This window comes from Microcaecilia unicolor, chromosome 5 (assembly GCF_901765095.1).
Source record: "Microcaecilia unicolor chromosome 5, aMicUni1.1, whole genome shotgun sequence".
Classification (NCBI taxonomy): domain Eukaryota; kingdom Metazoa; phylum Chordata; class Amphibia; order Gymnophiona; family Siphonopidae; genus Microcaecilia; species Microcaecilia unicolor.
Window position 1 is genome coordinate 179471833 of NC_044035.1, and position 27231 is coordinate 179499063.

The window sequence follows — 27231 nt, forward strand, 5'->3', positions numbered from 1 at the left end:
GCCATCAGTACCTCAGGCTCTCTCTCCTCCAACGTCAAAAGCTTTGCCGAAATCCAAATATATACAATGTCCAGTGCGTGTCCCTGATCTAATTCTCTAGTCAAAGAAACTGCTCAGATTAGACATGATCTTGAATCTGGCATCCCACCATTTGACCTGCATAGTTCATCTGTTCTGTGCTGGTCAAACAATTCATAGAAGAGCTCGTTGCACAGATTAGCAGGAGCTTGAGAGGGAGGTAGGAACACAATTGTCTTCAGTGGGAGACATGAAGAATGCCATCAGAATTTCCGGTACGATCAGGGTCAATAATTGATAGGATCGATTTTCTAAGATTCTGTGGTAAGCAGCAGCCTAAGCATCAGTTGGCAAAGCATACGGCATCATGGAAAATGTGCATTTTTGTTGATTTCACCAGATCCAGGTCTGACTGTTCTGCCCCCTGTCCTGAAAAGTAATTTATTAAGCCTGTACATCAAAGTAACTAGCAGTTTACCTGGTCTGTAAGTCACTAGGCAGTGCCTTGTATTACTCTCTATTTGGATTCGGTGCAGCCCCCAGGCTCTAGTGGTAAAGAGATGGGGCCGGAAGTGGGCATCTTTCTGCTCCCAGAAACAGGCTCCTTCCAACGTACCAGCCAAGATTCCACCACAAGGGAATCTGACAGAGGCCATACGAGGCAGGTATGACAAAGACACCACAGGACACCTGCAAGAATATTACAATGTGGTTTCAGAGCTCTAGATATTCCTATTAATCTATTAATACTGATACAGATTTTAATAAATAATATAAATATATATATTTTCAGCTATTGCTAAACAAATCTATATAACCTAGTAAATGACTGCAGGAAAAAGACCAACAGGCAAAGCCAATTTCCCCAGACTCCAATCAATCTACATCTGTCTCTATTAATAGCATTTACCTGTGTGTTTGTGTACATATATACACTCTACCCAAGTAGTGAAAGTCTTACAATAAAGGGGAAAAAAGCTGGTCGGGTCAGCCTTGATCACCACCTGGACCACCACCAACTTGAATACAACTGAAATTACAAAAAAACAATTATTATTCTATGACACATACCAAGAGTTGGTACCTTAGGGGGTTCCTTGAAAAATTCTCTCATGAAAAATTCTCTTAAAAGTTTCAATCTGTAGATGCATATAATTCATCCACTGAAGTTTCTTGTGAAGGTATGCCACATGTTCTGCATAACTTTGCACATTTTCTCAATTTATGACTACAATTTATACTTAGGTGGTAGATTGAGGTAGGGGAATGGTCTCTGATGGAAGCGAAGATTCGGAATTAATTTGAATATATTTGGAAACTTAAGCCTTCTGGGGTAAAAATCCTTTGTTCCTAACTTTAAATAAAGCTATTCCACAAACCGGTTTCTTCTAGATCAAGGTTCTAAGGGTGCTGTCTGATATTTTACCACTGTAAGACTGTGCTCACTTGGTGCACATAGACACCAACTGGAAAACTGAACTAAAACAGAGGATTAGCCAGGCAGGGAATTCTAAGTTCCAAGTCTCTTCTGCTTCTTGTCTCAAACTCTGTATAGGCTCTCTTTATTTTCATATAAATTATATCTATATATTTCAGTTTTTAGTGATTAGCAAATATCGGCTTTCGGAATGGGCATTTCTTATGTTGCTCTTCTCTGTGTATATTTTAAGAGGCAACCTGGAAATAAGAGGAACAGTTATTTATTTTCAATTGTGTCTGTCACAAAGGGTTTTTTGATTACAGTTTTAATCCAGGCATCCATTGTGTCCTTAAACAGCCAGATCAATCTCCAATTATTTTTTCTTTCTTCTTGAGCAGGCACAAAACCATCTCTTCGAAATATTTTTTTAACCAGGATGAAAGGAATGCTATTTGCTGCCATTCTGTGGGGTTGATGTACTGATTTTTCTTGATAAAAATTCGAAGGCTGTGGTATTCTGTTTAAATTAGAAATACTGTTCAGTCATTTGTCAATTAGCTCTTGTAGCTCACCTTCAATCCTGAGGCCACTTTCTCAAAAATCATACAAAGAACCTCATGCCAAGGATTCTCATTGTGGTATGGAGGGACAGAATCTTGAAGAGATACTTGGTTTTCTACTCTTGCAAAACCCAATAGCAGGATTCTATAGCATTTTATTAAACCACATAAATCCAAATGCAAATAGGGCACTACTGGAGTGACAGAGAATACAAGAACTTATATATCCCCCACCACCACCTTGGAGTAGCTGCAATACAAGTAGGGGATATTGAAAACTTCCAGTATGGCTTGACAGCATTCCCCAAAGAGGTGGTATTTTACCATCTCTTGCTCCAAGCTCCAACAATGTGGAGGTGCAAACGGTAGACAAGAACTTGGCAGGAAAAAGCTGAGCTATTTTGCAGCCAAGAATGTCTAATTCTTGGGGAGGAAGTGACGTCACCGGAGAGAGCATGGCTGCCTAACTTCTGGCTCCCCGAGTACCCGAGGTGCAAAGAGCGCTACCCGGCACTTACAATAAGCAAGGAGGGCAAAGAAAACGGCGCCACTTAAGAACGAGGAGCGGAGGCAGGCCAGAGACGTCCATGCAAAGGCGGTCTACGCCGCTAAAACTGTCAAAATTCGCGTATAAGAAAGGCGCGACGAATCAGCAACATGGCGGCCAGAGCGAACGAGAAATGGCGGGAGCGAATATGGAGCGGAATGCAACCATCGGGAGACATGTTAGCATCGCAGACCCAGGGAGAGCCTAGGGGGCCGGACTGCCGGAGCTATGCGCTTGGATCCAGGAAATCCGATCGGATTTAAAGCCATGAGGTCAGAGCTGGCGACGCTGGGGGCTGACCTGAGAGGGGAGATAGCTGAGCTCGGACACCGGGTGGAGGAGGCGGAAGGCCGAATAGATGACCATTCGGAGTCCCTGGGCTCCTTGAGAGGCGATCGCAGATGAGCGAATAGGTCAGCAGCTCTCTCTGAAAAACTGGAGGACCTGGAAATAGGAGCAGGCGCCATAACATCCGCATTCGGGCTTGCCGGAGGTTTCAAAGTATCAAAATAGCGAGCAAGTGGTCCAGCAAATGGCCAGCGATATTCTAGCGAACACGGAGGATCCGATTCCACCAGAAAAAATAAACTTGGACAGAGCACATCGGGCCCTGGGGGCTAATAGAAAGAACTTACCAAAAGTATTATAGCATGCTTCCAGGACTTCAAAGTGAAAGAGCGTGTCATGGCAGCGGCAAGACAAATAAAGGATTACAAATGGGACACCAATAGGGTGGAAATATACCAGGACTTGGCGGCTGCCACCCTGAAGAGAAGGGCTGAGTTGAAGCCGGTAACGGCAAAGTTGCGAGAACCTGGATATTCGTTATCGCTGGAGATATCCGTTGGACTAGCATTCTACAAGGATGGGAAACGCACATGGTCAAAACCTTGGCAGAGGCGCAGAGAATACTGCAGGGAGACTATCAGATGGATATACCCTCGGCAGCGGAGCGGCCCATCGATGGCCAGCGGATCCCAGGACCCACCCCAGATGGCAAAGAGTGGGTCAGAGTCGGACTTCAGCGCCAGAAGTCAGCGGGACGCCTCAACCTGACTTTGCATGGCAACAATGGGAGATAAGATCCCACTTGTTTAACAGGAGCGCCCTTGTGGCGAGTTTTACCAGGTGCCGTGGACTTGGAGAGCGGCAAGCTGGCCTGGTCGAAAGTTATTGTTGGTTATAAGGTGCAGTAGGGTAATATAGATCATTGGTTTAAACAGGGAGCAAGATAAGAGTTAAGTTAAAGATATTAATAGCTAAAAATGTGGAAGGGGTACTAGTGAGTTACAAACACCTCCGTGTTGCACCATCCAGACTATGGTAAAGGTGCTAAGGTTTTGGGGAAGGAAGGGGAGACTAGGGGGGAGGGAGAAGGAAGGAGCGGAGGAGGGGGGAGGGGTGGGGGAGGGAAGAAGGGTGGGAGAGATGGGGTGGCTAATATTGAGATATGCTATAATGATGCGTTATAACTGAAGAAGTTGTCTATCTATACAATGCTTAAATGTGTGACTATAAATGTGCGGGGCTTGAATACTCCGCAAAAACGGAAGCAGGTATTAGGGAAATGCAACGCCAGCAAGCCGATGTAGGGTTTTTCTCCAGGAGGACCCACTTTAGAAAAGTCCATGAATACTTAATGAACTAATAAGCATTACCCATATATAGATGTGCATCAGCCACAGAGGTTCAGAAAAAGAGGGGAGTTTTGATAGCTCTATCCCGGTCCCTACCCTGGCAGGTGCATAGCAACGGTCAGGGATACAGCGGGGCAGATATATATTGATGGTGGTCTCCCTTGATAAGGAATATTACACACTGGTATGTGCATATGCACCCAATGAGAATCAGAGGATATTTATGCAGGAACTGGAGAGGATTTTACAAAAGCATGCTAAAGGGTCATTTGGTGATAGGGGGGCGACATGAACTTGACACTGGACCCGAAGCTAGAGTAACTCAGGGGGGGTGGCAAAATACGCACAGGGAGGATAGAGTAGCCTTCCAGTCCTGGCTGGCAAGGTGGGGGGCTGACTGACTTATGGAGAGACACGCAATGGGACTGAAAAAAGATTTTACCCATTATGCCCCCCTCCACAAAACCTACTCGAGAATGACTATTGGCTGGGCGATGCGATGGTGAGGAGGCAGGTTGAAAGGGTGACTATCGAGCCCTGTAGTTGGTCGGATCACTCTCTGGTGGTGCTAACGCTGAGGATGGGAAGAAGGCCTATAGGCCGTCCCATTGGAGGCTAAACGAAGCCTTACTCCTAGAGCCACAGAATATAGCTGAATTGGAAAAGTACATAAAGGAATATATAGAGCTTAATGATAATGAAGAAGCACATCCGACCAGTATTTGGAGGGAATGAAAGCGGGTATTAAGGGGTCAGATTATAGCATGGCAGGCACACATCGTCAGGGATCATAGGGGGAAGGAGGACACAGTTAGAAATAACATGGAGGCCAGTGAAAGAAAGCATAAAGAGGATCCGTCCGACACGCAAAAATTGCAGGAAGTGCAGCAACTCCGAGCACAGCTTAATGATCTCCAGATGACGGAGATAGCAGGGCAGCTTCAGCGGGTTCGGCAGGAGCATTTTTGAATTTGGAAATAGGGCTGGCCGGCTATTAGCAAATAAATTGAAAAAGCAAACCCAAAGAAATTATATTGCAGGGGTATATAATGCATCAGGTCAGTTAGTAAACAGCACAGAAGAGATACAGGAAGTGTTCGGGATTATTATGGCCAACTATATAAGTCGGACCTGAGGGGCACAAGGGAAGAGATTGCACAATATCTACAGGGGATACAAATGCCAGGCCTATCGGAGAAGGAGGTGGAGGAGTTGTCCTCCCCCATACGCTTGAGGAGATAGAAAGGGCAATCGCGAGTTGCCAAATAATAAGGCGCCTGGGACTGACGGATTCCCAGCGAGCTTCTATAAGCTGTTCTCCAAGTGGTTAGCACCATTGCTGTTAAAAGCAGTCACAGCATTTGACAACATGGGGGAAAATGCCTTACTCGTGGAGGGTGGCAGAGGTAGTCTTGATACAAAAGCCGGACAAGGATCCCCTATGTGTGGATCATATAGACCCATTTCCCTATTAAATGTGGACTATAAATTTTCCACTAAAATTCTGGCTGCGAGGCTGCAGAGGGTACTCCCGAGAGTGGTTCATGAGGATCAGGCGGGCTTCATAGAGGGCCGGCAGACGTTCGATAATATTAGGTGCCTGCTCCATGTGATTCAGCAAGCTAATGAAGAGCCGGACTCGGTTCTACTCCTCTCGGTGGATGCTGAAAAAGCGTTCGCCCGGGTGGAGTGGCCTTTTCTGTTTGGGGTCCTAAAGCGATGGGACTGGAGGGAAGAATCTTAAAATGGTTCAGCTTGCTCTATACTACTCCCCTGGCATCATAAGATAAATGGGGCTTATTCGGAGCCGATAGGGCTGGGTAGGGGGACGAGGCAGGGGGTGTGCGGTATCGCCCCTGTTGTTCGCAATATCCATGAACCATTAGCACAGAGGATTAGAGAACACAAGAGTATACGGGGGTGGTTAGAGGTAAGAGGGAGCACAAGCTATGCTGTTTGCGGATGATGTATTGCTGACCTTAGCACAGCCTAAACAATCGCTACAGCAGGTTACAGAAGTGATCTTGCAGTATGGGGAGCTCTCGGCTTTAAAATAATACCCTAAGTCCGAAAATACTTAATCTTACGGTACCGCAGAGGGAGGCCCAGGAATTGCAGAAATTATACCCATTTAAAATGGGCCAGCGAGGGCCATAAGGTATCTTGGGGCTATGATACCCCAAGAATAGAGCTTTTATATCAGAAAAACTTCATAAGAAGGTCAGGGAGCTTTTTTGAAGAACTGGATAGGTGGGAGGGGGGCCTCACGATTTCGTGGTTGGGTAGAATACATGCGGTAAAAATGATGCTCCTGCCGAAGCGCTTTAATCTATTTATGGCGCTTCCAGTTCCCATACCGCGTACCTTTTTCCAACAGTTGACTAAAAAGGTTTTTGCATATATTTGGAGGAAGCGGCCACCAGGGTGCGAAGAAGTGTAATGTACCAAAGGCCGAACAAAGGCGGCATGGGGTCCCAAATTTTTTTCTCTACTACCAGGCAGCGCAACTGCGGGTATGCGCAGAATGGTACCCGACCAATACCAAAAAGTGGCTTCACTGGGAGCGAGCATGGATGGTGACTAGATACACAGGGGACGCACTCTGGAAACCGAGAAGAAGGAACTCTTAAAGATAATTGAGAGGGTTCCGTTGGGCTTGAGCCACATCTTACATACCTGGCTTCAATTAAGAAAGCGGGCTTTCCCAGAAAGAGACTATTTCCAACAGATGGCAATACAAGATGCACCAGGGTTCCCCTTGGGGAGGGGGAGAGGGTATTTCAGATCTGGGCCAAGGAGGGGTCTTTACCAACTGGGGCAAATTTGGGTCAACGGGGAGATGCAGTCATTTGAGGAGTTGCAAGATGAGTACGGATTGGAGGAGAGGGACTTAGTTTATTATAATTGCATCAGAAATTATATACTTAAAAGAGCTAGGGATGAATTGGAGTTGGCAGAGACGGAGGTGGAAAAGGCAATGAGACAAGGAGGGGGTAGGGGTGGCATAACGAGGATATATAGAGCTCTGCTTCTGCTCTCGTCCCCACTGGGATTCTATACTAGAAAATGGGAGGAGGAACTACAGGGTAACTATACGGAAGAGTGGTGGACACATAGCTATAGACACCTATTGAAGCCCTCCATTGCCCAGCCTCTGGCAGAGAATGGGTATAAGATCTTATACTGGTGGTACTATACCCCAGTTAGACTACAGAAATTCTGCCCACAAATGTCGACAAATTGCTGGAGGGACTGTGGAGGGAAAGGCACATTTTGGCATATATGGTGGGAATGCCCAAAGGTTCAAAAATACTGGACGGAGATCATGGACAGGGTGAAGGAAATGACTGAGATTAGCTATCCGAAAACGGCAGAGAGTTGTCTTCTGCATGTAAGACCTAGTAAGGAGCCCCATACATAGTCACAAGCTGGTCATCCATGTCTTAGGAGCAGCAAAATTGGCGCTCGCTCGGGCCTGGAAGCAGCAGGAGACCCCAGCCATGCAGGTGGTGATGGGCAGGTTACATCACCTGTATCAAATGTCAAGTGACGGCATTGCGAAAAGGTCAGCTTCAAAAGTTTCAAAAAGTATGGCTGCATATGAACAATGGAAAGGAGTGGAATGAGGCAGGATGATGTACACCCGAGGGGGGGGGGGGGGAGGGGAGGGAGGGGGGGAAGAATTGAAGGGGAAAAGAATGAGCATATGAGCTGTACGATCTGCATTGTTTGTATGTAGTTGATGTAATAAGTTTACCAGAAGCTTGTATCAGTAGAGGTTGTTTATTTTTGAAAAACCAATAAACAAATATAAAAAAAAAAAAGAATGTCTAATTCTTGAAGGTAATCAATATTGGTACTCTGACAGGCATATAGCACAAAATTCAAAAGTGGTTAATAGTAAAATTGTTTCCTGTAAACTTTAAGCATCAGTAGCATATACTTACGAATGATCATCTGTCTCAAGCCCATAAGAAAATGACCTGCAACTCTGCTTTATGTATAGGCCCTGCACTATGGAAACTCATCACCATCCTTGTGATCTAAACTGACTTATGTCAAATTCAGAGATGTTTTGAACACCTTTTTTTCCAAGTAGCTTTTGGAGACTTGGCTTGGGGACCACAGGATGACAGTGACCCCTTTGACAAGATGTGAGTGATATTCCTGTTGTGATTGTCTCTTTCCAATTTTAAATGAATTTCTACTTCTTTTAATATGCTTTTGGTTTATTTTAATATTGTAAACCGCTTTGACCTGCTTGTTAAAAACCAGTATATACAATCTAGCACAATTCTTTAATTGGGAGGAGGTAAAAGATAACCAGCATATAGAGAACCTGACTCTACAACGGTCTTTACTAATTTTATCAATATCTATATAATATTACTGGATCCATTAGACTTGCATATTTCAACCCTCCGTCAGAGACTTAGCCATAACATTAGGGAGAATATGCAATCGTCATTGATCCACTGATGTAAATAGAAATATCCAATCAAATCACTTATCTTAGATTCTTTTTCTTTTTTTTTTCTTAATAATATTCAATCAAGATATCTTTGATGCACTGCTGGAGGAATGAGTTTTAATGGAGACAGACCTTGATACAGCCTAAGGGCATATAGGTATGGCATGTCTCCTAAGTGAATATTATTAAGAAAAAAAAGAAGAAGAATCTAAATAAAGATAAGTGATTTGATTGGATATTCCTATTTACATCAATGAATCAATGATAATTACATATTCTCCCTAAAGTTATGGCTAAGTCTTTGCTGGAGGGCTGAAATATACGAGTCTGATGGATCCAATAATATCATATAGATATTGATAAAATTATTAAAGACTGTTGTGCAGTCAGGTTCTCTATATGCTGGCTGTCAGAAAACAGTGGCATATCAAATTTTAAATTAAAAACAAACATATAGAAAAGTCTACTTATGTGTCTGCGTGAAAGATTTATAGTGACTATTTCCAGAGGAGTAGTTTGGAGTAGCAAAAAATGATCTTATAATCAATTCTCTGAGGCATGAGCTTTCGAGGATATAAGTCCAAATCTTCCACTATACATATGTGTTTTCAAATTCTGATTGAATGAGGCTGATCCTACACCTAGGCAAACTAGGTGTCTACCTAGGGCAGCATAATTCTGGGAGTAGTGGTGCAGCAGGACAGGGCCTACCCCTTTCCCTCTCCTGCTAATGCCGCCACCACCTTACCTCTACTCGGGCCACCCTGATGTGCTATAAGATTCAACAATTTTTTATTGATAACAGATCTTAACACATAAAACAATCACAAAGAAAAGATGTACATTGAGATTACAAATCGGTCAACCCTGATGTGCTTTAAAGCAGCATGTACAGCACAGAGACTGAGTGCAGGTGCATGCTCAATGTCTGCAGGGTCTTACTCCAACTGGTGCAATTACCTGCTGGAGAGACAGTGGGATGCAGCAGACTTTAAGAAGTGTACTCAAGAGGCTCTGCAAAATACACACTGCTTTCATGCACTTCAGGACTAACCAGGCAAAGGTGGGGTCAGTGGCAGGAGGAGTGAAGGGAGTAGGCCTGGTAAGGAAAAGGGAAGCATTGGAAAGATAATGGATGGGGGGAGGGGTATTTAAGTGAGACATGAAAGATAAGCAGAAATACTGTACACAGAGCAGGGGAAGGGAAGATGGGGGCGATGGAGAAAAATGGGCCGTTAGAGGCTGGAGAAGTGGAAAGAGTTGCTGGTTGCCTGGTCCTCTATAAGATAAGGTGATCAAAAGAGATGAGACAGGTAGGATAACTGAAGTGTCACCGAACTAGAATCTTTTGTAAAAGACAACAAACACTATACCTGGAATTCTGTGGCATTAGCTCCTGTACAAATGTGCTTGTATTTCGAAGGTCGTACACCAGCACAGACCCATTGATAAGCCCAGCACAGATGTAGTTGCTGTCATCTGGGCACCAGCAGCAACTCCAGACGGGGCGACCAGCACTATAAGTCTGGACCACTGTATTTGTCATCAAACTGGGGAAGTGAAAAAAATAGATTTCTAAGAGTGCAGGAAATCATAAAATTATGTCTTACTGGATAATTTTCTTTCCTTTAGGCGCAGCAGATGAATCCAGTGACTAGTGGGTTGTGTCCATCTACCAGCAGGTGGAGATAGAGCAGTGGCGTAGCCAGACAGCCAGTTTTGGGTGGGCCTGAGCCCAAAGTGGGTGGGCACAAAATTTTCTCTGCTCCGCCCTCCCTCCCTCCACTATACCCACCATTTCTCCCCCTCCCCACCTATCCCCTCTGTATGCAGCATGTGTCCCTCCCCTCCACCTCATACACAGCCAAGACTTCTCCCTTCCTCACCCCTCCACCCCTTTGCTGCATCTCCCTCACCCACCAACCAAGCCTCATCTTTGCATCTTACCTCCCCCCTGTGCAGCATCTTTCTTTCCATCTTCCCTTCCCCCTGTGCAGCTGCTGTGCCCCCCATCTTCCCCCCCCCTCGTGCAGCTGCAGCATCTCACCCTCCTTGCAGGCCCGCCCAGCAGCAAAGTTCCTGACGGCGATTCCAGTCGCAGCAATTCCCACACGCTGCCTGCCGGCTGCCGCTCAACAATCTCCTCTCGCTACTAAGCGCTAACCCGGAAGTCTCTCCTGCAGAGGAGAGACTTCCGGGTTAGCGCTTAGTAGCGCAAGGAGATTGAGCGGCAGCCGGCAGGCAGCGTGTGGGAATCGCTGCGACTGGAATCGCCATCACTCAGGAACTTTGCTGCTGGGCGGGCCTGACCCGAACTTGGGTGGGCCCAGGCCCACCCGGGCCCGCCCGTGGCTACGCCCCTGAAGAGAACACTGAAGCGCCTCATAGGATGGAAAGCTCCTGGCTAATTAGTATTACGTCTAACAAAGCAGAAGGAAACAGAAGTAAACAAGAACTACAATTTCTCCTCTCTCACAGTAACTAAGAATCACTGAAAATTCCTTTCTGACCAAACCAGAGCAGAACACTAAGGAAGGGACCCTGGATTCATCTGCTGCGTCTAAAGAAAATTATCCAGTATGACATAGTTTTACATTCTTTAGCACCAGCAGCAGATGAATCCAGCGAATAGTGGGATGTACCAAAGCAGTCCAAACTAGGGTGGAAAACCAACAGTCTCGAGAAAAGGACCAACACCACAAACCTGCAACATCCAGACGATAACGCTTGGAAAAAGCGTGCAGGGACGACTTCGCCACCCTACAGCTTTCATCCAAAGAAACCAGACGCCTCTCTGTCCAGGAAGTAGACACCGCCCAAGAGGAATGTGCTCGCAGTTGCGAAGGAACATATTTCCCCACTGCAATATATGCTGAGGCGATTGCCTCTCGGAGCCAGTGATCGATAGTAGCCTTAGAGGCCACCTCCCCCTAATGAGGGCAAATGTGAAGAATGAACAAATGATCTGACTGCAAAAAGTCATTGGTTGAGTTCAGGTATTGAAGAAGGGTCTGATGGACATGTAGAAGATGCAGGGAGCGAAACTCCCTCGGGTACAACTGCTCCCAAAAGGTAGGAAAAAACAACGGCTGATTAAGGTGAAAAGCCGACACCATCTTCAGAAGAAAGAAAGGAACCGTGCAGAGCGTGACCCTTTCAAGGGAAACATGCAAAAATAGGTTCCGACAGGACAACGTTTGGAGCTCAGACACTCTACATACTGACGAAACAGCCACCAGAAATTCCGCCTTCAGAGTAAAATCTCTTAATGATGAATGACGTAAGGGCTCTAAAGGAGCATTCTGAAGTGCCTGAAGAACCAGATTCAAATTCCACTCCGAGCACAGAGCACGCAAAGGCGGCCTAAGCCAACACGCTCCCTTCAAAAAACAGACGACATCCGGATGAGAAGTCAAGGAGGACCCAAGGATCCAGTCCCTGTAACAGGCCAATGCTGTCACTTGTACTCACAGAGAATTATAAGTCAGAACTTTACCCAAGACTGCCTGGAAGAAGGCCAAAACATGGAAAAGAAGAATGAAGCGGATCAACGCCCCACTCGGCACACTATAACTCAAAAAGCCTCCACACCCGCCCATAAGCTCCTGAGGTGGAGCGCTTCTTTGCCTGTAGCAGCGTAGCGATCACTTCCAGAGCATACCCTTTCTTCTTCAACTTTGCCCGTTCAACAGCCAGGCCATAAGACCAAAGCAGGAGGGATCCTCCATCTGAAATGGGCATTGAACCAGAAGGTCAGGAGAGATCAGAAGTCAAAGAGTATCGTCCACTTGCAACTGAACTAGATCCACATACCATAGATGACCAGGCCGGTCAGGCACCACCAGAATCACTCGACTTGGATGGTGGAGAATCTTATGTAGCACCCTGCCCAACATGGGTCAAGGAGGAAAGACAAAGAAGCAGAGTGACTGGCCATGGCTGGATGAGAGCCTCCAGCCCTTCTAACCGTAATCCCGCTTCTTGCTGTAAAACCGTGGGGCTTTTGCATTCAGATGTGTCGCCATCAGATCTATAGCCAGGGTCTCCCACCTGGCCTTGATCACTCGAAACACCGACTCCGACAGTTCCCATTCTACCGGATCCAGTAGATGTCTGCTCAAATAGTCCCAGACCCGAGGAGCCAGGTTTCGGAGCAGGAGGCTCACCTATTTCCATAACTTGTCGCCCTGATCAGCCGATTGTCCAAGTAAGGATGGACTTCAATACCTGGTTGACGCAGCCAAGCGGCCACCACCACCATGACCTTGGAAAAGGAGCTGTGTTGAGACCAAATGGCACGGCCTGGAACTGCTGACCAAACACCGCAAACCAGAAATACTTCTGATGCGTGTCTCTGGCAAGATCTGGAAAAAAAGGAGGGAATTCCTGTCTTATAAGACTAGAGTTCTCAAACTTGGAGCGGTTTTCCAATTAAAATTCCCATGCAGATGTTTAGTGTCATTAAATGCAAATAATTATGTTTTCTTTGAACCCTTAAAATTGTTACAATTTGTTGAGTTACAAGAAGGTGTGGGTAAACCCTTAACTGCTTCCCAGTAAGAAATGCTATAATGTAGGCTATCGGGTTATATTTGCTCTTGAAATTTCATTTATAGTTTTGCCTCTATCCTTTTTTCCTAGTACTTGGATCTTTTCTTTGATTTGTGGACAAAGTGGTTAGAGAATATATTCCCTATTAATCTTATGTTTGGACTAATGTATTTCCTGTATTTCGTGCATTTATTATGAAAAAAAAAAAAAAAAAAGAAATACTTCTGATGTGGGGCCCAGATAGGGATGTGCAAATATGCCTCCTTGAGATCCAGGGCCGAAAGGAACTCACCTGGCTGTACCTCCGCAATCACAAAACGTAAGGCTTCCATGCGAAAGTGCTCGACTTCCAGAGAACGATCAACACTTTTGAGGTTGAGAACGGGCTGAAAAGCTCCCCACCCTTTTTGCTTGGGAACCACAAAATAATGGAACAGCAGCCTAGCTGCCGCTCTTCCAGAGGGACTGGTCCGACAGCTCCCAAGGCCCGCAGAGAGCCGAGTGTCGTCTGAACCGCTCTCTGCTTGACCCGGTTGCCGCAGGGGCATTCCAAGAAAAAATCTGCGACAGGAGAGGCAAATTCTAATTTGTTGCCTTCGTGAATAATATCAAGAACCCACTAGTCCAAAGTTATGTAGACTCACTCCCTGAAGAACAGGGACAGCCGTCCGCCAATCAGAGCCCCATCATTGAGCAGGGAGAGAGGAAGAGGAGGAGATGGAGAACTGCCAGGCGGCAGCCGAAGCCAGATGCTTCTCCAAACGAAAGGGCTGCTGAGACTTAAAATAAGTGTAGGAAGCAGTTCTCGACCGCCCAGGCTGATATTGGCGCTCATCTCTGAAATGAGGCCGACAGGACCCTGCTTTAAACTGGAGCCGTGCCCTATCTTCTGGCATGTGTAGTGATTTTGAATTGCTTAGGTCTTTCACCAACTTCTCTAAATCCTCCCCACACAGGAAGAGACCCTTATACGGCAAGTGTACAAGACGTTGATTAGAAGCCATGTTGGCTGCCCAATGGTGTAACCAAAGTAAACAAACTGACTGCCAAAGACATCTGCTTTGCAGACACCTGAATCAAGTCTTACAAGGAATCTGCCAAATAGGCTAGGCTTATCTCTACGCCCAGCAGCTCCAAGGGAACTCCAGCTTCAGGTCACTGAGCGGAATCCGCTATTTGCTGAACCCAACTAAGACAGGCACGAGCTGCGTAAGAACTGCAAACCGATGCCTGCAGAGCACAGAAACTGCGAAAGAGAGCTTAAGGAAGGCCTCAAGCTTCCTGTCCTGCACATCTTTTAACACAATGCCACCAGGCAAGGTGGTCCTTTTGGTGACAGTTGCCACCAAGACATCAACTCCAGACAGATGGAGTTTATGCAGCTCTGCCTGCACCAGCGGATACAGCTGAGACATGGCCTTAGACACGCGCAGCAGTGCATCTGGAGTAGCCCACTGTGCAGAGATCATTTCATGCATGGCTGCATGGATCAGAAAGGTGCGAGTAGGGTGACAAACACTGCCATTTTGGGATTGTCCATAGCCGGGTTGGAAACCTGCGGATCTGCAATACTAAGAACCTGAAGGGCATTAGTAATAAAGGCAGGCAACTCCTCCTTATGAAACACCCCGACTGCCGCCAAGTCATCCGCCTCTTCATGCAAGATCTTGCCCTCCTCTAGTTCCTCTCGTGGCCAAGAGGCCCAAAGAAGGGCACGAAAGAGCCCCCTCCGATCGAGGGGGAGAAAGGGGGGGCCATAGACACTGTGTCCGAGGCAGAATCTTTGTGGCACCTCTTGGAGGAAGGAACATCTACCCATTGCCCAGTAATATCCAAAACCTGGCCCCAGTCTTCCCTGTAGCCTTTAAAAGATAGGCGCAGTGTAACAAGGCAGGTCAGACGGAGCAGCCACAGCAGCCAAAATCAATGCAAACCCATCTAAGGAAAGCGCGTCTGACTCGTGCTGCAAAATGGCCACCACCGTGTTGGCCGGAGGAGCAGGAAGGGCGAGTGCTTTGGCTGTGCAGGAAAAGCTTGCGGCCTCTGCAGACCTGACCCCCTCTGCTACCAGGGATGTAACAGTCTCCCAGACAAAGAGATGACACTGCTCTTCATTTGGCACAGCGAGAGCAGTGTTTACCCTGCTTTGTAGCCAACGCTGGAGATGACGCCCACTCCAAGCACCCTGACGTACTACAGGCGCAGCAAGCACACTCGCCCAATGAGGAGCGCTAGCAGGGATTCTGTCTGAGTTTGTAGAGCTGCAGATAAATGCCCAACTCTCTTTGCTCAACTCCTAGAGGAGAACCTCCACTGCTACCAGGAGTATAGACAACTGCCCCAGACTGAGACAGACCGGTGCAGATTTGGTGCCTTTTTCTTTTTTTTAAAAGTCTGTGAGAAAGGAGAATGGAGGTAACAAAAAAGAATGGGGTGGGGGAGAGACCTGAGGAGACTAGGTATGCCCCCCAAAGGCGGTGGCACCGTTTAGCTGCACACCCCAACATATTCTGAAACCGAAGGCCAGGAGTAGGCAGCAGAAGGTGCCAGTGGAGAAACCATCCACCCACCTGCTGTAGATACAGAATGCTGACTAGCCAGGAGCTTTCCTTCCCATGAGGCACTTCAGTTCAGTGTTCTCTATCTCTACCTGTTGGTAGATGGACACAAACCCACTAGTCACTGCATTCATCTGCTGATGGCACTAAGGAAAGAAGTGATACCATTGTGTAAACAACATTCAGCAGCTACAGCACTCTTATAAAAACAATGAAATGTTCAAGCAAAAAGACCACTGACAAGCAGAGAGGACAATGCAAATCAGAAAACATTTAGTTAATAAGCATATTATGCTGGGATGATTACATGTCATCATCATGGATTGAGACACCAGAATGACCCAGCTGCACATACTTTGGCAGGACATGCTTATCCACTCCCGTCCTAGCTGAGATAATATTCAAGCACCTTTCTGACCACGTGCAACTTTCTTTAAATTAATTCCCTTATTTTATCTTATCCATCTATATGTTCTATCTTTGCTTACACACAATGCCAGTGATTCTCAACCCAGTCATTGGGGCACATCCAGCTAGTCACGTGATCAGGATATCCACAATGAATACATGAGATAGATTTGCATACCAAGGAGGCAATGCAGATAAATTTCTTTCATATATATTCATTGTGGATATCCTGAAAACCTGACTGGCTGGGTGTGCTCCGAGGGCTGGTTGAAAGGCACTGCCCTATGCTGTCTATTAAAATGTTTTACTGTGTATTGTGTTGACACTGTAATATAGCATACGATTATTATTTGAATATTTTTACTGCTGTAATTGTCTATGCATATGTTTGACATTCTTGATGTACACAGCCTTGAGTGAATTTCTTCAAAAAGGCGGTAAATAAATCCTAATAAATAATCTATTATCAAAAAGTAGAAAGACGAAGCTGAGATTGAAATGCTGTCTTAGCAAGAATTGTAATTTAAAATATGTTGAAAGGAGATTCAGAAGTCATGAGGCCTTAGTTGTCACATACCTTGTGAGTTTGACAGTGCTGTCCAAGGCTGCAGAAAGCAGCAGTCCATCTGATCGATGACTGAACGCCAATCCACGAATTTGCTTGCTGTGGATAGGCACATATTGGCTGCTCTTCATGTTGGCAGTGCTGATCATCTTCACGCCACAGCCTGGAAGTGAAAGAAAGGGAAGATCACATTAATAACCAGACATAAAGGCTGAGTCCAGGTTTTTCCTTTTCCAGTTGTTGATCAGATATTGGACAATCAAAGACTACACATCACATGGCAGAAACAAAAATGTTTGTCCTGTACTATGCAGGATCCTTGCTTTCAGTATCAGCTGGGGACCACTGCAGCAGACTGAGTTAAGGTGAATATGCACCGCTCCATAAGCAGAAAAAGCCAAGGCTGGGGTTTATTGGATATGGAAGATATGCCCAACTTTTTTTTTTTTTAACATGGTGCCATTATCAGCAGCTCTTGCCTGCAGAGCTACCAGTTGAGGAGAGAGGGAAGATGGAAAGGTCCCCGCATAGAAATTTCTGGAACTACTTCATGAAATGCTTTTTTTTTGCATGTCCCAATTTTTATGCCTCAGTTTAGCAGTTCTTCCTCTTGGTAATCCTTTAAGGACAATTTACACACATTCAAAACACTAATTTTTTGCATGGCTGTGGCTTGCACAAACAATGGTGCTTGAGCAGCATTCGACAATATTGTTTAAACCATCAGATCATTTGAGTTCACATCAGCTATTTTTCTTCTGTCCCAAAACTAGAAGCCCCCAAGAGACTTCAAGAATTGCAGTTAATATGTCAGGATCTCAGTCACCAATATCCATGTGTGCACCTATCACACCTCAGGCATGAACAATTAGGTCACCTTCAAAAGGTGACACCTAAGGGTCTTTGTAGTCATCATGGGGAGAAGTGCTTCAATCTAAATTCAATCCAAGTGCATAATCCTCAAGGAAACACTGGTCTTCTTTAAGGTTAGTTATCATTACAGGCCATTGGGTAACCCATTGCCAAAGTCTGTTCTTATACATGCAAAAGGATTCCACTACGCTGGTACTAATAGAGGGTCTCCAATCCCAAGCACTGAACAAAGGGCTGTGAAGCCTCAGCATCATTTCTTATCAGTGCACAATACCAGAACCAAAAAGACAGACTGCCATCATCCAATCTCTCAAGCATTCCTGCACAGACAGAAGCTCATCCTCAAATAGATCTGATCTGGGGGATTTCAACAATCTTTGAAGGCCTGAGGTTCAGCCACAGATGCATCTAGTGACCCAAGCCATCTCAACTCCTGAATCACAAATACCATTGGTATCAGCAGCCTTCACTGAAGAGGTAGACAGAAAAGTCCAGCAGTTACCAAATCTCCATCTGGGAAGGACTGCTGTATAATAACCAGCTGCAATGACACCAGTGCCAAAAGAGTCAGCAAATCTTGGATGCCACAGCATCGGAGGACATTAGCAGTGGTACTAGCAGCTCTGAAGTCAGTTTCCAGTTCACAGGGAGAAGAAGCTTTACAGACACACCACTCTGCGTCAAAGTCTAGGCCATACCGGACAAATGGAACCCCTCACAGAGGCCTTTGCCTGATAGCCAAGTGGATACTCAGCCCTCTCCAACAGAACGCTTTTCTCAAACGAGTCTAAGCAGTCCTAGAGCTACCAATACCTCAGGTACAAACTTAGACTGTGAGCCCTTCATGGACAGAATAATTCCTATTATACCTGTATCATACACTACTTTGATAATTTCTTATATACTGCCTGCAAACCCAAAAGCTATGTGGATAAGTAGTTAGGGCCCAGAAAACAACAAAACTGGACATCCTCCATATTTCTTTAAACTAACACATCCTTCCCCTCCAAGGAAGTTGGGAAATACCCATTCACTACATCCCTGAAGAGGCACAGATGGGAACGTGGGAGAGTCCCCCCCCCCCCCCCTCTGTGCAACTGTTAAAAAGGTTGACTCAAATGTGTAGAATCCAGAGGGTTCCTAAATTTGAAAAACAGCTACCACACCAGTAATAGCTGAATCAGCTCTCATGGTGGCCAAGTGTTTGAGAATCCAACACCTCACTGCCTCTTGGGGAAGAGAGGCTTGCATCCTAGATTATCTTGGGAGAAAGGTGAGCATAGTATTCTAGTAAACTTATTTTGTAATTTCTTTTCAGCTTTTCATGAACCAATATGCAAAACATTCTGGACAAGGTAGAGAAACCAAGAGATATTCAATGACCTTAAGACACTAACTGACAAGAAAAAGTAATGTAGTAGGATCAAGCACATGTCTGTTAACGCTCCTTAAATACATATTGTTTATTCTTCAACATATGACATTTTTGAACTCCACTTGTGGACTTATGTTTGGCTAATAGAGCATAGATATGTGTATTATAATAATTTTTCTTGAAATAATGTAATTCTGATTTACCAACTTTCTGATCAAGCTTATGCTTGTAAAAATTTGAAAACTTAATAAAAAAAAAAAGAAAGAAAGAAAGAAAGAAAGAAAGTAATGTAGTAAACACACGATCAGGTTCACCTATAATATTTGAGATGGTATTGAGAGCATCTACCATGGCCACTGATGCCCACAGACTCTACGGCTGTAAACTTGAGACCTAACATACAATGGGTGATGCAAGAGTGATAATCTCTTTGGAGAAATGGTTAAGTAAACAGTGGATCAGATTAAAGACTGTTTAATGCTTCAGACCCTCCCTGCAACCACTTCTGACCTGAAAGATTATAACAAAGAATAAAATTACCAAACATAGACAAACATGGCTTAAAGGGACACAATATGGATTCGGCTAAAGGAAATCTTGCCTCACCAATCTGGTACAAATGTTTTTGAAGGCATGAATAAATATGTGGAAAATGGTGAGCCATTTGATGACGTGCATCTAGATTTTCAGAAAGCTTTTCACAAAGTCCCTTGTGAAAGATTCCTGAGACAGTTAAAAAGACATGGGATAGGAGACAATGTTCTGCTGTGGACTGGAAAGGAGTTAAAAGATAGAAAACAGAGGGCAAGGTTAGTTAAATAGCCAATTCTCTCAGAGGTGGTGACTAGGAGCGGACAACGATTAAAAACTCTAATCATAGTAACATAGTAGATGACGGCAGAAAAAGACCTACACGGTCCATCCAGTCTGCCCAAGAAATGTGCCACTTTTTTGTGTATACCTTACCTTGAGTTGTACCTGTCTTTTTCAGGGCACACACTGTACAAGTCTGCCCAGCACTATCCCTGCCTCCCAACCACCAGCTCCGCCTCCCACTGTGCCACTTTTTTGTGTATACCTTACCTTGATTTGTACCTTTCAGGGCACAGACCGTAACAAGTCTGCCCTCCACTATCCCCGCCTCCCAACCACCAGCTCCGCCTCCCACTACCGGCTCTGTTATCCAATCTCGGCTAAGCTCCTGAGGATCCATTTCTTCTGAACAGGATTCCTTTATGTTTATCCCAGGCATGTTTGAATTCAGTTACCGTTTTCATCTCCACCACCTCCCGCGGGAGGGCATTCCAAGCATCCACCATTCTCTCCGTGAAAAAATACTTCCTGACATTTTTCTTGAGTCTGCCCCACTTCAATCTCATTTCATGTCCTCTCGTTCTACCGCCTTCATATCTCCGGAAAAGGTTCGTTTGCGGATTAATACCTTTCAAATATTTGAACGTCTGTATCATATCACCCCTGTTTCTCCTTTCCTCCAGGGTATACATGTTCAGGTCAGCAAGTCTCTCCTCGTACGTCTTGTAATGCAAATCCCATACCATTCTCGTAGCTTTTCTTTGCACCGCTTCGATTCTTTTTACATCCTTAGCAAAATACGGCCTCCAAAACTGAACACAATACTCCAGATGGGGCCTCACCAACGACTTATACAGGGGCATCAACACTCCCTTTCTTCTGCTGGTCACACCTCTCTCTATACAGCCCAACAACCTTCTAGATACAGCCACCGCCTTGTCACACTGTTTCGTCGCCTTCAAATCCTCAGATACTATCACCCCAAGATCTCTCCCCGTCCGTACCTATCAGACTATCGACGTCTAACACATACGTCTCCCGTGGATTTCTACTCCCTAAGTGCATCACTTTGCATTTCTTGGCATTGAATTTTAATTCATAACTACCAAAGACTCTAGAACATATGAAAAAACCTTTGCTTTTATTCACAATAAATGTCAATTATTCATACACACCTACATACCCTGTAATGCCTCACTCAGACATTCACACTCATCTGCCCCCCATCTATGTACATACCATTAATATACAACTATAGATGCCTCTCACAGAGATGACACAGCTCATCACAGATTAATGCAATATACATATATCACTTTGAAACTCATCAATTAACCAATGAGCTCATCATGAACGCTGGTTCCATAAGTCTTTAGAAACCTGCGTATAGTCTGTATCCATTGTCCTTTATAGCTGAAACCGCTCTGTAAGAGTTACACCATATACAATTATATGGAAAAATTGGAATATTCCTCCAACCACATTGATGTTCCTTGTGGAAAACAAATATCACTGGGAATATCCAAAACCCACAGATTAAGGAGGCTAGAAACGTGTGTCCAAGTTTGAAAACATCAAATCGCCGGTTTGGACACACGTTTCTAGCCTCCTTAATCTGTGGGTTTTGGATATTCCCAGTGATATTTGTTTTCCACAAGGAACATCAATGTGGTTGGAGGAATATTCCAATTTTTCCATATAATTGTATATGGTGTAACTCTTACAGAGCGGTTTCAGCTATAAAGGACAATGGATACAGACTATACGCAGGTTTCTAAAGACTTATGGAACCAGCGTTCATGATGAGCTCATTGGTTAATTGATGAGTTTCAAAGTGATATATGTATATTGCATTAATCTGTGATGAGCTGTGTCATCTCTGTGAGAGGCATCTATAGTTGTATATTAATGGTATGTACATAGATGGGGGGCAGATGAGTGTGAATGTCTGAGTGAGGCATTACAGGGTATGTAGGTGTGTATGAATAATTGACATTTATTGTGAATAAAAGCAAAGGTTTTTTCATATGTTCTAGAGTCTTTGGTAGTTATGTATTAAAATTGACTCTGGTTGTTCTAAATTAATCCCTATAGTTAATTAGTTGGTTATATTGAATTTTAATTGCCAAACTTTAGAATATTCTTCTAGCTTCCTCAGATCCTTTTTCATGTTTTCCACTCCCTCCGGGGTGTCCACTCTGTTACAGATCTTAGTATCATCCGCAAATAGGCAAACTTTACCTTCTAACCCTTCGGCAAGGTCACTCACAAATATATTGAACAGAACCGGCCCCAGCACCGATCCTTGAGGCACTCCACTACTCACCTTTCCCTCCTCCGAGCGAACTCCATTTACCACCACCCTCTGGCTTCTGTCCGTCAACCAGTTCCTAATCCAGTTCACCATTTCGGGTCCTATCTTCAGCCCATCCAGTTTATTTAAGAGCCTCCTGTGGAGAACCGTGTCAAAAGCCTTGTGAAATCTAAGTAGATTACGTCTGTAGCTCGTCCCTGATTCAATTCTCCTGTCACCCAATCAAAGAACTCAATGAGATTCGTTTGGCACGATGTTGTCTCGGATCTTGCAACTTATTGGCTTCCAGGAAATTCACTATCCTTTCCTTCAGCATTGCTTCCATTACTTTTCCAATAACCAAAGTGAGGTTTACCAGCCTGTAGTTTCCAGCTTCTTCCTTATCACCACTTTTGTGAAGAGGGACCACCTCCGCCGTTCTCCAATCCCTCGGAACCTCTCCAGTCTCCAAGGATTTATTAAACAAATCTTTAACAGGACCCACCAGAACCTCTCTGAGCTCCCTCAATATCCTGGGGTGGATCCCGTCCGGTCCCATGGCTTTGTCCACCTTTAAGCTTTATAAGTTGTTCATACACACTCTCTTCTGTAAATGATGCTGTATCCGCTCCATTTTCATTTGTACTTTTTGCAGTTTTTTTCACGTAATTAAAACCTTTTATTGTGTGATTGTGCTTAATCACGGCATGCATTTTGGGCATTTCTCTCGCCCTTTCCTACTGGCTCTCTCCTATTGAACACAATCATCTCTCTCTCTCATCCTCCTTTTGTTTCTTTCCCTCATGCCCTCCTCCCCAGCTTTCACCAGATTCTCTCATGCCCCCTTCACCCAGTTTTTCTTATGCCCCCCTCCTCAGCCTTCACCCAAATTCTCTCATGCCCCCCTCCCCAGCCTTCACCCAGATCTCTCATGCCTCCTGATTTAAATGCAGATATGCTCCTCTTCCCCCATGCTTATTTGGCTCCGAACTTTCACTTCTTCCTCACTGTCTCAAAGTCCTTTTTCTTCCCCTACAATTGTACCTGTAGAGCTGTATGTAAACCGCCTTGACTCGTGCTCGAAAGAGGCGGTATATCTAGATTAATAAACGATAACGATAAAATGCTATTAACGCACTAATTGCCCACACCTAATGGTGACAAGTGGAGTACCCCAGCGATCTGTACTATGACCACTGTTTTTAAATATATTTATAACAAATGATATGGAAATGGGAATGTCGACTGAGGTGATTAAATCTGCAAATGACAAACTATTCAAAGCTGTTAAATCACATGAGGACTGTTAGAAAAAAATGTAGAACCTTAGAAAATTGGAAAACTGGGCATTCAAATGGCAGACAAATTTAATGTGGACAAGTGCAAATGATGCATACTGGGAAGAATCATCCAAATCATAGCTACTTGATACTAGGTTCCACTTTAAGAATCACCACCCAAGAAAAGATATAGGTGTCATTGTGGACACTACATTTATGTTTAAATATTTTTTTATTGAAAGTGCAACTGTACAATGCTACATCAACGAGGCATTCATAATATTCATAACATCTCGTATTGTACACCAAATAATAACAGAGCTCAATATCCAATAATCTGTTTCCAATATTTTCTCCCCAATTCCCTAGTACCCCCCCTCCCGTTATCCTCTGTCCTACTCCCACTCATTCTCCTATTATGCTTGACCCTTCATTACCGTTCATCTCTCGTCTTCACCTAAAACCATCCCCCCCTCCTCTGTATCCCCTGGAGCCTGGGCTCTTATGGCCCCAAGGGCCCCGTAGGGTAGGGTCCTATAGTATGTCTCTAACGGTAGAAGGGATAAGTAGATGGACAAGAACATTCCAAGCCTTTTAGAAAACTATTGGATCTCTTTGCAAACATAGCCCTGTCCATTTTGATTGCGGAGTCTTCTTCAAACCTTCCATCCCCTCTCTTCCGCCCTCTCTAATCCTTCCAGCCCCCCCTATATTAAAAAACTCCTTTGGGGATCACATTACTCTGAATATAGTGTGATTTCCTAATGTATCCCAATATTGTGGTGTCCCCCTATTAGTACCAAATCCCACCCCATCCCATCCCCCCACCTCTCTTCCCTTCGGCTCTGTGTTCTCCAAGTGGGGGTATTTCTCAATCATCCACAATCTCCTCTGGATCCTCCTTCCCCCTCCGTTCCCTATTCCACATGCTCTGAGTGATGTTCATGAAAACGTGTTCAGTACCAAACTACGGGCTCTGTGAGACAAGGATTGGATATAATTATTCCAAACTGACAAAAATTGCTGTTTCCACTTAAATGTCACTCGAGCATATTGTAACTCGAGCAGCATCAGACTATGCAGTCTATTCCTCCAATGCCAATATGAGGGTGTCTGATCGCTGGTCCATGCTCCCAATATCACTCTCTTACCCAGCATTGCTGCCCTCCGAATTAGCAATTTATAATTTTTATTATTTACCCCAAAATCCTCATACTGGTCTAACAACCATCCTCTAGGTGATAACCTAACTGGCCCCCAGGCTGTCCATGTAATGAACAAGTTTCTTCCAAAAAGCTTGAATCCGATCGCATTTCCAAAAAGCATGTATAAAGGAATTAATTTCTGTCTTACATTTCTTGCAAATCGGCGAATCAATGCCTCCCGCTTTAAAGAGACGCTCCTGAGTAAAATAAGCTCGGTGCAAAATACGAAAATTGCATTCTCTGAGTTCCGCACTCACCGACCCTGATGGGATCCTCCCTACCAATTGATTCACGTCTATTGTTGCGACCGGTATATCCAAATCCTTACTCCATTTTCGCTGCAAATTCCCCCTCTCTGGTGGCCGTTGAATGGCCTCTAGTGCCTTTTTAAGATTGGACACCGAAACACCTCTATCTTGAATAGGTTCAAAAAAATTGTTTAGTCTCTGTCTCAAAGGAAACCGCTCATCTGCCAATTCCAAACTATTAATATAATGACAGACCTGTCTATACGCAAATAGATCGCTTCTTTCCACCTTCCCAGATAACACCAGCGATTCCCACGTCATTAGTAATCCTTCCGTATCTAGAAGATCACCCACACACTGAAGTCCCCTAGAGGCCCATCGTCGAAAACTAATATTATCGCTCCCCGGGGTAAACTCTGCATTGCCCACCAAGGGTAACATATCGGATTGATGTATTTTCCCTCCCAACAGGGGTACCAGATAATTCCATGTCAGCCTCATCGACTTCAAAAGTAAGCTGGAGCGCATCTCCTCGGGAAGTCTGGTTGTAGGACACTGGACTAAGTGAAAAAAATTCCACTTACCATATGTTCCAGCATCCTAGGTGTATACAAGTGACTATCCATTACCCAGTCCCCCAAATGACGCAACAAACTTGCCCAGTTGTAGCTTTGCAAGTCCGGCATTCCAAGTCCCCCGTCGCCATGACCCGATCAAATACTTAAAGGATGTTCTAGGCTTCTTCCCCTGCCAGCAAAATTTAGATACCAGTTTGTGCAGTGCACCAATTTCCTTTTTTCTGAGTTTAAGTGGTAAGACCTGAAGCATATACAGCCACTTGGGAAATAAGATCATGTGAAACAACTGGAGGCGCCCATGAACCGAGATGGGTAACGTCAACCAATGCGACAAGGACTGATCTGTCTGTTCCATTAAATGCGAGACGTTCAAGTCGTGTATGAGAAACGATTTATATGGGAGTTTTATGCCCAAATATTTAAAATAGCGCATGGCCCATTTCAAAGGAAAGGGTCCCTCCCACTGTCTCTTCACTAAACTACTTGTTGGCAAGGCCAAAGACTTATCCAAATTCAGCTTAAACCCGGAGAAATCTCCAAATTCAGCGAAGCTTTCCATCAGTGCAGGCAGGGATTTCCTGGGATCAGTCAGATGCACTAACAAATCGTCGGCAAAGGCCTATATTTTAAATTCCTGCCTTCCCATTATTACTCCTGCAATCTCTGGGTGCGACACAATCTCTCTGATCAATGGGTCTATACTCAAGACAAACAGCAGTGGTGATAACGGGCAACCTTGTCTGGTCCCCCGTTGTATATCTATAAATTCTGAAACGATCCCATTGACCCATATCGCTGCCCGTGGTGTTTGGTATAGTGCCCGTACTGCCCGTACCCAATTGCCCGCAAAGCCATACATCTCTAAAGTCGCGAATAAAAAGTCCCATCGCACTCTATCGAACACCTTCTTCGCGTCAAAACTGATCAACAGAGAAGGCGTCCCATGTCTTTCCACCCATTCCATAGAGGCCAAAATTTTCCTCATATTTTTTGCTATTGTCCTTCCCCTCACGAACCCGACCTGACTCTCTTCTATCAGTGATGGCAGTATCACCGCAAGTCTGTTAGCCAAGATCTTAGCAAATATTTTAGCTTCCACGTTGAGCAGCGAGATGGGTCTATATGAGGATGCTCGCTCAGGATCCCGGCCTGGTTTCAGCAAAACCACCATCCTTCAACGAGTCTGACATATCACCAGTCTCCATAAATGTATTAAATAAAGCTGTCAGGGGTGTTACAATCTGGTGGTTTAAAACTTTGTAAAACTCATACCGAAAACTGTCTGGGCCTGGTGCTTTAAATAGAGCTCCCTGTTGTATCGCTAGTAGCACCTCATCTTCCGTGATCTGCTGATTCAGTGTAGTCCGCTGTGAGTCCCGCAAGGTTGGTAGGTCTTTCCCCTCCAAATAGGCCCTGCTTTCCAAGTCGTCTGTGTTCGGGCAGGTATATAACTCTTGGTAATATTGCTGAAAAGTCGCAGCTATTTCTGTATCTGTTCTTGCGAACCCTCCTCCTGGCCTTAAAACTTGTAGTACCTTCTGTTTTCCAGTTTTCCGCCTTACCATTCCAGCTAATAGTTTCCCTTGTTTGTTACCATGGAGGTATAACTGGAATTTATAATATTGCATTGATTTAACTGCCCTAGCGTGCAGCAGAGTATTAAGGGTAGCCTGTACGGCTAAGAGATGCGATTTATTCTGTGTTGTGGGCCTAGACGCCCACTGCCTCCTGGCCTCTCCCACCTGATTGCTGAGACGAATAATAGCTTTATCTCGCATCTTCTTTTTATAGCTCGTATAAGCCAGTATTACCCCCCGCAGCACCGCCTTAG

General features: G+C 44.8%; 1 protein-coding gene across 1 annotated transcript in view; it reads right to left on the minus strand.

Annotated features, from left to right (window-relative positions):
* RFWD3 (ring finger and WD repeat domain 3) overlaps window positions 1-27231 on the minus strand; it is a 188734-nt gene that overhangs the window by 29484 nt on the left and 132019 nt on the right. Inside the window, 3 exon segments of the mRNA XM_030203630.1 lie at window positions 490-708; window positions 10027-10203; window positions 16748-16898. Coding sequence (XP_030059490.1) covers window positions 490-708; window positions 10027-10203; window positions 16748-16898 — 547 coding nt within the window.